At 45.9% G+C, this 14290-nt stretch overlaps 1 protein-coding gene across 1 annotated transcript in view; it reads left to right on the top strand.

The window, feature by feature from the left end:
* The window catches only part of rptor (regulatory associated protein of MTOR, complex 1), a 205834-nt gene that overhangs the window by 96062 nt on the left and 95482 nt on the right, over positions 1-14290 (top strand). Inside the window, 3 exon segments of the mRNA XM_080462735.1 lie at positions 5479-5512; positions 5514-5539; positions 12584-12684. Coding sequence (XP_080318861.1) covers positions 5479-5512; positions 5514-5539; positions 12584-12684 — 161 coding nt within the window.

The following is a 14290-nucleotide window of genomic DNA, read 5'->3' as shown; positions in this document are numbered from 1 at the left end:
TTCCCCCTCGTCCTCCCGAGTTCTAGCGTCAACGAGGCGTTTCGTCCCAGTTACCGCTGCTCGCTGGACATTTCCATTTCTCACTGCTGTCTGAACCCTACAGATGGTCGTGTGGGAAAATCCCAGATCAGCACTTTTGTACAGTGGCCCAGAAGGGCTTTGTTGTGTTGTGGCATTTAGATGTTTTGTTGTGACTTATTGATGTTTTGTTGTGACTTATTGATGTTTTGTTGTGACTTTTAGATGTTTTGTTGTGACTTTTAGATGTTTTGTTGTGACTTTTAGATGTTTTGTTGTGACTTATTGATGTTTTGTTGTGACTTTTAGATGTTTTGTTGTGGTATTTGCTGGTACGTTGTGCTGTTGGCCCTTCTGGGCCACTGTACTTTTCCAACTACAAAAAGCGAACATTCAGAGTTTCTGCAATCAATTTTCTTCATCATCCTCACACTCGCCTTCATCACGTCCACACGCCTGTTTACGTCTGTTCCTACCGTCTGATTGGCTGATGAGGTGTTCCTAATGAATTGGCAGGCGTCCCTCACATCACTCTCACCTGTTTCAAACAGCTCCTCCGCTCGTTCTCCCGTTTTTCTTGAGGCAGCGCTGATCAATTCAGCATCACGTCACCTTCACTGTGTTCTCACCATCTCAGTCTCACAGTCAGACACAATCGTCGACCCACACAAACGAGCCATTTGGTGACATCTGCTGATTACTACATCTCCAGATTAGTTTGATTTGAATGTCAGACTTCCAGCTGTGAGTCAGAAAACGTGCTGCGATGGAGTCGGATGATGGCGGCTGCTCCATTATTCACTCCGTCTCATCCTGACATCACCTCCAGTCTGTCTGCAGGCTGCTTCCCTGCAAGCCAACGGCTCAGATTAAAACCTGAAGCAGAACCACGTGCCACGCTCCGTGGAGCTGCAGGCGAGGGCAGTGCACCAGCAGGTTTCAGAAATTTGTTTGAAATCATCCTGATCTGTGTAGCTGAGCGTGAGTGTGGATGAAGAGTGGAGGCTGCAATGAAGCGAGCACGTATGCTGATCAAGTAGAAGCCTCTTCATCATCTCATTTATCTCATCAATGATCAAACGGCCCGTTAAATCAGTGGCTGTCGTCAGTGGAGACGCTTCATGGAACGCCGAGTTTTGAAGAGACGCTGCTGGTCTGTTACTGTGAACGTGAACCAGGTTAATGTGAAGAAACAGTTCAGGTTTAAGGGTGTGTTCACATTCCCCCGTTTGGTCCGGACCAGAGTTCTCTTCGGGGGACAAACTGTTTTCGTCTCGGCGACATGAGGACTCCCACGGAGCTAAATGAACCCAATGAACGGGTGAAATTTCTCCCTCCCCAGTGAGCTGAGTCCTGGACTATCAGAATGTCAAAGGCCCCAAAATGACAAATGTTCCCAGTCACTCCTGATTATTGGACAGAATTCTTTTTAGAGCGTCTTCCTTCTCGGACTGAACTTAATAAGTTAGCCTGACCCACACAGGCGTGACAGCTCTGCTAATGCTAATGCTAATGCTAAGATAATGCACATTATTAAGACAGAGGAAGGGGAAACTAACTCAGGAGTGACTCTCTCAGGCGACTCACTTCTCTTTATCTGCAGTTGCTCGTTGACGATGTTCCACCCGTTTTCAAGTGACTGAGAACTTTCACCCCGAATTTCTAATAACACTGGACTAGCTTTAGCTGTCATTAGCTATCGCTCACCTTCAACCAGATTATTACAGATTAAAGGTTCAAACAATCTGAACATTTTCTTCCACCTCTGTGAAAGACGAGTCGCTCACTACTGAACCAAACTCCTAGTGGAAAGTTTACTTAACAAGGCTGCAGCTGGATGAATCAAGTTGTTCGTCACAGAGGAACATCGTCTGCTGTCAGCGACTGCAACCGTCCCGGTTCTGACCCAGTTCTCCGCTTCAAACATCCCCGAAAGCTTCTAAACGGCTCCACGCCAATTAATGAGCGACGGCTTGAGGAGCTGAACGGAGACGACGGAGGAGAAAGTGAAAGAGGAAGTCACTCGCTGCACTTTTAAATTCTAGGCTGGATGACTGAGACAGGGAGGATTTCTGCTGCTTTACTTCCTGAAAATGTTTTTACAGCCGCAATTATCCATCCTGGCAGAGACTGCGTTTTAAAACCTCCACCATCATGTTTACGGAGATATTAGGGAAGCAGAGAAGATTTTTATGATAATCGAGAAGGTTTGACTCCTGACAGAAGATGTGAGAGTCAGAAATGGTGCGTCAGAGGTCAGAAGCAGCAGATTAGATTTGAGCCTCTCGGTACTCGACTGATGGAGACGGTGACTCGGGACGAGACGACTGATTGGAGAGTAATGAGCTGGAGAGGACCGACGGCCAGCGGGGACCTTTTCCTCCTCCTCCTCTTCCTCTTACTTCTTCTCTTTCTCTTCTTTCTTCTCATCTTCCTCCTCCTCAACCTCCCTTTTCCATCTCCTCCTCTTCCTCCTCCTCCTCCCCCTCTTCCTCCTCCTCCTCCTCCTCCTGGCAGTTCCCCCCTATTAAAACCACTTCATTTCCCTCTTCAAACTTCAATATGTACATGTCCAGCCACACTTCTCTGCACACCATCACTCTATTATCCACCAATCCAATTAAAGTTTGGCCACCTCGCTCCCTGTTGGCAATAATACCTCAATTTCCTCTTCCTCCAGACCTCTTCTACTTCTCATCTCTTCGTTTGCTGAAACTTCTCCTCCTCTCATCTCAGCGATATGCAGCCGCCTTGAGATGGAAACTGAACCAAAGTCTTTTGTCGGCGTTGTTGGTTCAAATGTTTGTTGTCTTCAGTTTAACTCCACATTGTCAGTCTGAGCTGAAGAGTTTCTCTCGGAGGGAGCTGGTTTGTTGTTAATGTTACTGTCTTGTAAACTGATGTGACTGATGCCTAGGGATGGGAATCGAAAAAACCGGTTCTGACTGAGAACCGGTTCCAATTGATCAATTCCATGGGAATCGTACACCTTAAATGTGATCGATTCTTCTTAACGATTCATTTCCCGACACGACGTCAAGTCGCGTTGCGGTACGTTGCATGACGTCACACTCTGCGACCAGAACCTCCTTCAGCCAGGAGAAAACATGGAGGAAGAAGGTCTAAAGTGGGAGACGATAAACTACAAAATAATACGATACGTTAATACATGTTCCACTCACCACGTCCTGAATCCACAGAGTCCACAGCCTCTCGCCTCACAGCCACAAGGTCCAGTTCAAAAAAAAAAGTCCCGGCAGGAGCCTTTCTGTGTGGTTTTCATGTTCTCTCTCTGTGTGCTGGTTCTCCTCCGGTACTCCGGTTTACTCTGATAGTCAAAACAACCTGCGCCGTGACTCCCTGAGCTACACCCTCGGCCTCCATCACCTCCCCAGAGCGCCGCGCTGTGTGGCTGCTGAAGACGCTCCATTTGGTGAAGAAATGTCCTGTCGGAGGACGAACGAGGGACTTTTAATAAATGAACTCTGCCGTCAATCTGTCCCACGTAGTGAATGTCTCTCCAACGAGCCGACAGCGTAGACATATGCTAGTAGAGCTTCACTTTATGTGTGAGCCTCTAGTTTTCACACCATACAGTGATCAACGATCTACTAGAGTATGTCTACTGTGTAGACATACACCATCTAGTAGAGGGTAACCACTGTATGTCTATGTATTACATCATTCTGTGTTGAATATCCCGTCTAATAAAGAACCAACACAATATGAAAACACAGGATTCCCTGCAGATCGAGAGAACGTGTTCCTCCTCGTACATCACTTCCTCATTCCTCTCCAGTCTCCGACCTCCCAGAGAGGGTTCACTGGTCAACAGCACAAAATTTAAAAAAGTGGAAATTCCAGGGGGGCATCCAATGAAGGCAAATACCCGTTTGACTGTTATTTTTTAAGGGAAAAATTATAATTCAAGTTTCATGTTTGGAAAAAATAAAAAAAGTTTGGTGCAGAAAACTGTAAAACTACTTTTTCCCCTCAAACAAAATACTCAGGAATCCTTAGGAGAATTCTCACCCCTAGTAATCTACCTGTTAATTGTCCTTTAAAGAAAAAATAAATAAATAAACCGATAAAGAATTGAATCGTTAAACAGAATCGAAAATGGAATCGGACAATTCGTATCAATTCCCATCCCTACTGATCCCCTCTGTTATCAGTCCTTCAGGTTAAAGGCTGAATCAGTGAAACATGATTTCTTTGTCACCAGCAGCCAAAACAATCTGCGGAGACTTTGTCTCTTGTAGCACACTTTAACGTGAGCTGATCTCTGTTTCTGTCTTTACTGCAGCCGATCCGCACAACATAGAACCGCGTTCCTCTAATCAACAGGGTTTTTCTCACTGCGCTGAGAAGAAATGATTCACTTTGTTTGCTCCTGAGTGGAATTACTGCACAAAGCAGAAGAAATGTCTCAAACCAGCAGCAACTTTTCTCTGAAAGTCGAGTTTAGAAGAAGCTTCTTATTGGCAGAAACAACTTGAATCACCGCCGAGACTTTGAATAGTTTAAAACAGGGAAATAATCTGAAGTGTTTTGTTTTCATGTGCTCGTCGACAATAAGGACGGTTATTTCTCTTTTTCTTCAGAACTACTGACTCTGTAAAGTTACAAACCATTTAAATAGAACCAGGATCCCTGTTGGTTCTGATTCAGCTGAGCGGGAAGGTCAAACCCAATTCAATCTTTACTTTTCTGTTCACTGATATATTTTGGTTTTCACAGACATTGTTAAGATCAGTTGACTTTGTTTGGAATCCAAACTTTAATTGAGGCGACGATGAAGGCGATCAACAGAATAAACTTCAGAAACAAACATTCATGTGTTCATCAGGCTGTCGCTGGAGCTCACTTCTTATCATTAAACCTTCAAATGTGACACCTGATTGATTAGATTCAGTAGCAAGAAGCTGCAGTTTGCAGCATAAACAGGATTTATTTCGTTTTTGTAAAGAAATTAAGTACCTTAAGCTGCAGAAGAATCCGTCTGATTGACAGAAGTTTTCCCTTTTCTACCTGATTTATGTCGTCTTCAGCAGTTTTCTCATTTTAATGATTCACTTCTGCTGGTTCGGGCTCGTTAACGCGCAGCGGATGGATGCCTGTCGTGTTGCCTTCACAGCTGTAGGGAAAAACAAACACGCCAGAGGGGAAGCTGCTCGGGGTCAAAGGTCATCCACCGTGATGACGGGCGCTTGGAACGCTTTGATCAGATTACCGCTCCCATTCGTTATTGATCATCTCAGAGCGTGAGGTTTTATAATGGATGATCAGATGACACACACACACACACACACACACACACACACACACACACACACACGAGGCCGTCTGAAGGTGTGTGAGGAGAAGCTGCAGCGGCCTCCTTCGTGCTCGGGGAGAACATGCAAACTGCAGTCCGTCCTGAGCTGAAGTCAATCTGTGTTTTCCGTTCTGTGTCTGCAGGTTTTGTATGCAGAAGAGCGCCAAGCTGGTGCCGGGGGGTGACGCTGGACCTCATCGAGAAGTAAGAGCCGCTCCACGTCTTCCCTCCTCCCACTCTCTCCCTCTCTCTCTCCCTCCTTTTTTCTCTGGGTCAATGTTTCTGTTCATCAACAGGTTGAGCACAGACTCAGACACACGCCGATATCGGGTCATTGGTTGATTTAGCTCACGGTGTACCCAGAGAAAACACACACACAGGGGGAACATGCAGCGCCGCACAGAATCAAACCGGTGTCTGCTTGATGTGAGGTGAGAGTGTTGACCAATACGACACCTTACTGGACAATAATACTTGAAGAAACAAACTTTTGATGTGAGTTCCAATCACAGCCACGGCATGTAAACAAACGTACTGAGTGCAGAGGCAGCAGGGCAAACCACTGCTCCACCGCTGACGGTCCAGTGTTACTCATCCCTGTGTGCGCGTGCATGTTGAGTCAGACCGACTCAGAAGACAGACCATTTGATGTGTGTTTTCACACTTTTTTAACGTTCACTTTTAATCACAGCTTTTTATGCCAATTGAAGTTTTAAAAACTTTCTTTGTAAAGATTTGCTGTAGCTGCAGTTTGACGCTTAGTTCATTTTAATAAACACATGCATGTAATCTCGGGCGGGGGGGGGGGGGGGGGGGGGGTAGCTGATCTAATGCTGACACTACAGTGATACTGGTATATTTACACCATTGCAGTAGAAACCTTTAATTAAAATAATGAGAAACTGCAGGAAAACATCACTGAACCGCTTCCTTCACATTAAAGGCTTCAGATTCCTCCTTTACGTAACGCCTCATCCTGAATATGTAAACGTGGTGTAATTGCTCCTCACACGCGTTCCTCCGCTTTCCTCCTGGTTGGTATTCACTCTCCGTCCAGCCGCTGGAGCTGCTCCTGTTTAGATTAATGAGATTTAATGCGATTCGCTGCTCGTTGGTCAAATCCAATATCTCATGAATCAGATCGGCGGTATCCACCAGAGGGTCATGCTCGCTGTTGGGTTGGTTTTTTTTCAATATTTCTGCAGCATTAATAAGAATAATCGATATTTTAACATATATTCATGCTACTATTTCTTTGACCGTTTATCTTCTTGCTGACGTTTCTTCGCTCAGTTTCCTTCTCGGGGGAAACTCTCCCATGGGTTCGTGTTACGCAGGAAAAGCCTGAGTACAGTAGAGCGGCAGCTCCCCGAGCATGATGGGAAACCAGCAGAGCAATGACGAACACCTTTGAAGAAATAATCCCGTCTCTCCTCGTCATCCTGCCTCTTCCTGCCTCGCCGACATCAGACGGCAGCTCTCGTTCACATCCTCCATCTTTTATCCGCAGCGGCGCTTCAGGAGCCGCAGACAAAAGGACCGATGACGCGGCGGTCACGGATATCAAACTCATTCACATCCAGCGCTCAGAAAAGCCTTTTTACACCATCGCTGCTCTCACAGGCCATTAGTGAGCAACAAGCGGGTGGAAGTGGCTGTTTAAAAGCTCGTCTTCATCGGCTGCTGACGAAGCTCGTGTCTGAGTTTACGTTTCCATGGAGACAGATGTAATGCGATTACTGCAGTGTGGATACATTTTACCATCAGCTGCTCTGAGTCTTTCACTGGAACACTGAATCTTCCTAAAAGAAATTAAAACAAAGACGGAGCCAGTCTTTAAATGTTCCGATATTTCTATCCAATCAGAGGAAGTGAGGGACTGAGTACAAATAGTTCCGCTGCTTTAAACTGACACTTCGTTTGTTTGCTGTTCCTCGTTGAAATATTACAACATGAATGCAAAATCTACCATATAGGTGTACATTTAGAGTGAGTTCATCATCCTTCAGACCAACAGTTAGTTTAGTTTAGTTATTTACATTTAAAATCTTTAAAGTTTTTAATCAAAGAATCTCAGCGCTGAGAAAAGCAGTTTTTATTTTAATCTTTCAGATTTTATTCAATCTGATTTACGGTGTTAAGATCATTTTAATGAGTGTGTTCATCAGTATATTTTAAATTCACGTAGTTTAATGCAAAATAAATTGATATAAATGACGAACAGACAATCAGTTTGTATTGTAAAGCCGAGTTGATGTTTGTCTCCTGGTGCGTGTGTAAAAAATGAGTTTTAAAGGGAAAATCCAGGTTGTTCATGAGCAGCTGTGCTTCAGAAACACACGCATTCATGTGAACAGAAATAAAAACATGGAGCTCTTCTCTGCTGCTCTCCCGTTGGACGGGAAACGTCACCACTGCGACACATGACCCTGAGTTTCTTCACAACTGTGGAACAACACACAGAAAATGTGATTGTTCAGCACGAGAAGAGTGAAAACCAACCGAATCTCACTCCACAGCACCAATTCCATGTGAGCGCAGCCATTCGTCATCGTATGACGTTACTTGCAGGTTTTGATGCTTCAGCAGCTTAAAACCCGACCGGAGGATTTTTCTTTAATCACAGGAGAGATCCTGTGTGGACGCCGCTGTTTTGGCTGATTGCGTGTCCTCGGTGTCGCTCAGACGCAGTGTTGACTCAGCCGATGTCCCTCACGGTTAAATAATGGATCCGCTCAGACCTCATAAAAGAAGAAACCCGTTGACCTGCTGAGTGACTCCGTTCTCACTAAAGTTGTGAGAGCAGAAACTCCGTGAGATTTCACTGGAGCAGCTTTATTCTTTGTTTCCATGACGACATTTCAACTGAAAACGCATAATTTTACCAACTTTCTGGAAACTCTGTAAAACTCTGTCACCGTAGTAACAATTCAACGTGGTGGAATGCCCGTGTTCTCCCATTGTTATTGTTTATAGCGGATTGTTCTCTGCTGCATGTGTGTTTGGTTTCATTTTGAAAAACAAACAACAGCACCAGCTAGCAAAGAAGCACTGATCCACGTTGCTTCACTTTCAATCCCAATACCTGAATCTGGATATCTGCCGATACCGATACTATTCCGATACCAGAGCTGTTTGCTTTAATATTATTATCATTATTGTTGATTATATACGAGGCTGTAATAAACTCCTCTCTACAGTAATGTATGAAATGTACAAATGTATGCATGTATTCTCTAAAAAGACAACTTGAGGTTAGTATCAGGACAGAAAAGGAAGCAGTACAAAGTATTTTTGTTCCATTTGGACAATGTGGGGGTCTGCGTGACGTCACCATCTCATAATAAACTAGTTCTATCTTTAAAACCTCAGAATCACTTTATTAATCCCTGGAGAAATTCTTTAGCAAGGCAGCACAAACAGAATGTTTCCAGCTCGAACGCAGCACCAACCATTGGGACTATTTTCAGGGAGTTTAGCGTGGACTTGGAGGTGTGAATCGGTTGCTTTCAGCTTGGAGGAGCTGCTTTTTATTGTTTTGATGCCGCGGTCAGTGCCGTTCTCCTCGGTGAGCTGGAGTTTTAAAACGGTGACGTCTGGCGGCAGAGCGGCCGCCTCGCTGTACAACGTCTTAGCAAACATCCACGCTGCTGCGTTGCTTTGCTAACATCCACGTTGCTGCGTTGCTGCGTTGCTGTGTTGCTTTGTGGTGTTTTGAGTGTAAAATCTGTCCAAACAGCAACATGTTGCCATGAAAAGTTGGATAGCACAGTGCTACTTCCCTAGCCTGCTCGCTGGCTGCAAACTGTGGAATGGATTTCCTGACTCATTCCTCCTGGTCTCATTGAGACCCGCCTCCCTTCAGGAAATCCTGTCCACAGTTTGCAGCCAGCGAGCAGAGCAGCAGCAGGGAAACACTGGGGATCATTTCAGTAACAGTGAAGCAGACGAGGCTTCATGGATCAGAAATCTCTGATCCGTGAATTACCTTATTATCAGAACCCGATACCGATACTGGATCGGATCAGCCCCATCTCTACCAACTAGTGGCCCAACATACTAACTACATCGTTTTCAGTGTTTCTGCTGTTTCCGTGGAAACGGACATCGTTTTCAAAACGTTGAAGTGAAAGCGTGAAACTTTTCTGGGGAAAAAACCCAAAACAGAAACGAAGTGTTTTCATTGAAAGGTTGTTCTGGAAACAGAGTGAGACAAAGACTCGGAGAGACGCTGATAGATTATGACAAGAACCAAGTCGAGACTCAGAGAAAGAGTCAGAGAGACAAAGTAGGAACCAAAGAGACTGAAAACCTCAAAAACAAAGAGGACAAGACTCACAGTGAGAAGTGGAGAGTGTGAACAATACTAGTGACAACCAGAGTGAGAGAGTGAGAGAGGGTTAACCAGAAGGAAACAGAAAACCAGACTCAGCAGCAGAACCATATAAGTAGCCAGAACCAGGACTTTTCAGTCTTTTCCAGTGCCTCTTGTGTGACTGATTGACAGATTGAACTTGAAGCTGCTTTTCAGCCGTGTGTCATCCTGTTTCTGCTGCACGTGTAGTGATGACAAACAGCCGCTGGGCTCCGTCCCTCCGTCCTGTCATCCCTCCGTCCACTCACTGGGCTCCGTCCCTCCGTCCTGCCATCCCTCCGTCCACTCACTGGGCTCCGTCCACTCTCTGGGCTCTATTCCGTTTTAAAGGTCACTCTCGGTTTGGACACACACACTCCACAGTCATCGACCTCTGAACGCTGGATCCAGCATCGCCGTGGCGATCTGCTGGTTGTTGATTTGTTTATTAATTTGTTCGTTGCGCTGTCTCTCCTCCATCTGTGCTCCCTTCTGTCTCTGCTCCCACATACATCCAACACACATTCTGTCTGCTCGCATCACAACGGCTTTACATAAGACGAGTCACGACGCTGCACACCATCTCCACCGTTGCACGCCGTCTCCGCTGCACTCCGTCTCTGTTGCTGCACGCCGTGTCTGTTGCTGCACGCCGTCTCTGTTGCTGCACGCCGTGTCTGTTGCTGCACGCCGTCTCTGTTGCTGCACGCCGTCTCTGTTGCTGCACGCCGTCTCTGTTGCTGCACGCCGTGTCTGTTGCTGCACGCCGTCTCTGTTGCTGCACGCCGTCTCTGTTGCTGCACGCCGTCTCTGTTGCTGCACGCCGTCTCTGATGCACACCATGTCTGCTAAGGGCCGCCTCCCTTCAGCTTTGTGATGAGGGTGCCGTTAGTCTTCCCCCAGAGCCAGGAAGTCTCTGAAGTGAGGCGCCTTTATATGACAACAAAAACGAGTGTAACCACAAAACGTTTTTCACTATCGGCGGGTCCCTTTACACCACAGTGATGCTCAGATCCCCTGCAACCATCACTTTTTCAAACCGGGCCCCAAGGTGGAACTTTTCTTTTTCGCTCCCGACTCCCCGCTGCGCTACGGAGCGCTGTTACTCCACATACGCACCTCCGCCATGGTAAATAGTTCTTCTGCTCATGTGCGAGTAACAAACATGGCGGCTTCCGTCGTGACATGACTCCCAGTCTTTCTAGTTTTATCGTCCATATTGGTAGTTTCATAGTTGAGATTCTCCTCTAATAGCATTCAGTTCATCGTCTGTACATACTGTATGAATGTCTGGTTCTCTCTGGTTCCCTTTACAGTGGATTGTTCTCTGCACACATGCATGTGTGGTTTCCTTACGTTCATTGAAACGATATCGTGTAAACGGAGCCTCAGACTCCATCACATCACTGTAACGCCACCTGCTGGTTTCTGCATGTTCTTCCTGAGCTGCTGCTGCTCAGCTGCTTCCTTCAGCAACTCAATGACACACATGAAGGAACGAGCCAGAAACACTCAACGATCATTTAACTTTGAGTCGGCCAGAAAAGCGACATGACATTTGAATGAAGAAGTGATTCAAAGACAAATAATTCATCAATAATTCAACTTGTGTTCAGTGAAATGAAACCTGGTTTGGGCGACAAGAACACTCCCACGAACTCTGAACCGGAGCGAACAAGAGATCTCTGGTCCCTTTGAAAGCCTCGGTCTCGATTCGTTTACAAGGGATCTTTCTGGCTGGCGGGGGGAGATGTGATGCTTAGCGCAATGCGTTCTGGGTAGTTAACAAACAAAGCTAACGCGAATCAGAAGAAGCAGACGCAGAAAGAAAAAGTGGGAAAATATCTTGCGGGCAGTCGTGGAGTAGTAAGGAAGAAGTAGTGAAAAAGATGCTTATGATTATCTGGTCTGAAGACACAGGGTACGTCTGAATTGTCCCTCCTAACTCCTGAACTATCGACTTCTCCTGAACCCCGGAAGTGTTTAGTGTGGCGGCCATGATAAGGACCGTCTGAATTCTCAATAAACAAAGGAAAGGAGGCTCGATGCTTCCTTTAGAACCTCCTTTAGCCTAGGAACCACTGATGCTTCCTTTAGAACCTCCTTTAGCCTAGGAACCACTGATGCTTCCTTTAGAACCTCCTTTAGCTTAGGAACCACTGATGCTTCCTTTAGCAAAGGAGACCAGCTCATGTTCCCCCACAATTCCTTGCGGCGACAACATTTAAAGGGACCCATTCATCGGAGCGTTCAGGGAAACTCACGATGTCGGAAGAAGGAGCAGATCATGTAAGTTACCAGAGCAATAATCTGCTTTGAACAACTTTAAAACATCTAAAACCCAAATTAACTTTTTGTCGTCCATTTTCAGAAACTTGTAGTTCTTTCCCCACCATGGTGGACGTCACTAAGTGAAAGTGCTGTCTGACTGCCACACTAACGTGATCACCTTTCACTAACTCCTTTAGGAAGCCTCCTAACACCTTTCACTAACTCCTTTAGGAAGCCTCCTAACACCTTTCACTAACTCCTTTAGGAAGCCTCCTAACTCCTTTCCTTAACCCCGTGACGTCATCCAGGGTTAGGAGATAGGAGGGACAATTCGGACGTACCCTATATATCGCGGTTGTTTGTGGCTACCCATTAGCCACGAGCTATCTAGCCTAGCCAACACGGGCTAAAGACGTCCGCTTTCTGTGTGGGACCAATCCATGAGACGTGTTTCTTCTTTATTCCCTCTCCGGTCAGTGTTTGTTGCGGGCGACAGCGCCCCCACACCAGCAGCTGTTGTATTCGCATGATTTGATCCAGGCTCAAAGTGAATGTGAACGCCACCCGAACCTAATGGTGTGTCTGTGTCTGTGTCTGTGTCTGTGTCTGTACCTGTACTCCAGGATCCCTGGCAGGCTGAACGACAGACGAACTCCTCTCGGAGAACTCAACTGGATCTTCACCGCCATCACAGACACCATTGCATGGAACGTTCTGCCTCGAGGTGACCACACACACACCCCTCCCTGTTGATTGCTGTTATTTTATAGTTTAGATTTATGGTGAAAACAAAAACAAGGTGACCCAAACGATATTATTTAAACTTTGAGCAGTGTGGAGTTCTAATGACTTCTAATGAGAGTATTTAAGGTTTAATCTATCAATTTTAGATTAATGTGAAGTAGTTAAACTACACTAAAATGAAGCTTTTAATCCAGTTTGAATAATCTGGGTTCATTTGAATATCTTACACGTGTATTTAAACCCCTGTGTTGCTCAGTCCTCTTAAAATGTGTTTCTCTACACAAATACAGAAACTGCAGGGAAACAAATACATGAAGTAATTCCATGGAATAACCCGAGAACTGCCAAGTAGTGTTTGATTCATTAAAGTCAGTCAGTTGAGATCGATGCTCTATATTCTGGATGTTCGAGGAGAAAGATGAGCTATAATCTGGATTAGGGATGCACCGATACCACTTTTTTCCAAAACGAGTAGTGCATGAGTACTTGCATTTGAGTACCCATCGATACGGATTCCGAGTACACACAAAAAATTTTTCCACAGATGTTATTTGAACAACATTCCTACATTGTGATGTACTGACATTCAAAATGTGGGGTTTTTTTTGTGGCACTGCCACATGTACTGTAAGAAAACATTGCGTGCGTGGCCCCTTTAACTGATGCGCTGCTGGCTTGACCACTGCATGAGAGAGCGGGCGTGCTTATGCAGAGCGAATCTAGTGTCAAATAAATGCAACACGTGTTCATCAGGAACTGAGGTCCATGTCCTGCTTTGAGTTAACCCCGAAGCTGAGGACAGCTTCGCCCGGAGTACAAGGTGGTCTCCCTTGTGTCCTCCGACCGGAGCAGGAAGGGTTAACACTTTGTCATAAACTCAGAACTAACTGAACAAAAGTGCTTTTAATAAAACTTTGTCAGAAACCGCACGGTTTCCTCGACATTCATTTAGGAGTGGCGGGCCGCCCGGGGCGGGGGTGCGCTCGGTGGAACAGCTTTGAACAAGTCAGGGCGGGGGGGTTGTTGGAACACACCAAACACAGGCTAGTTTAAGTAGCAGCAACTCCATTTCAGTCCACTGTTGCAAGCAGGAGCCTCAAACCGTCATTTCAACGGTCAATTTTCCGAAAAGGGCACTCCTCACCGTACCTCGCGGCGAAGCTGTTATGTCATCAGTGTATCTTCCCACATAACAAGGATACGGACTCCAGTAGCCGATTAACCTTTTATTTATGTCCACACCGAACATACACGGAGGAGCTGCGGTCCGCTGCAGGATAACTCAACACACACACTACAATACCCACAATGCCTTGTGTCCGTCTCAACTACGGCAGCCCCAGTGGGTCTAAATACACAACACACGCGTTGCCATAAAGTGGTATCGGGTGTCGTGGTATCGAACCGATACTGGTGCATCCCTAATCTGGATGTTAGAGGAGGAAGATGCTCTATAATCTAGATGTTAGAGGAGGAAGATGCTCTATAATCTGGACGTTGGGAACAAGGCTCAGTTCAGGAGAAACAGAATGTCAGTGAGATTAGATGGTCACACTCTGCAGCTCTTCATCGTGCCGTCAGTCGTA

This window comes from Lipophrys pholis (genome assembly GCF_963383615.2).
Source record: "Lipophrys pholis genome assembly, chromosome: 5".
Classification (NCBI taxonomy): Eukaryota; Metazoa; Chordata; class Actinopteri; order Blenniiformes; family Blenniidae; genus Lipophrys; species Lipophrys pholis.
This window is presented reverse-complemented; position numbering and strand designations above follow the sequence as displayed.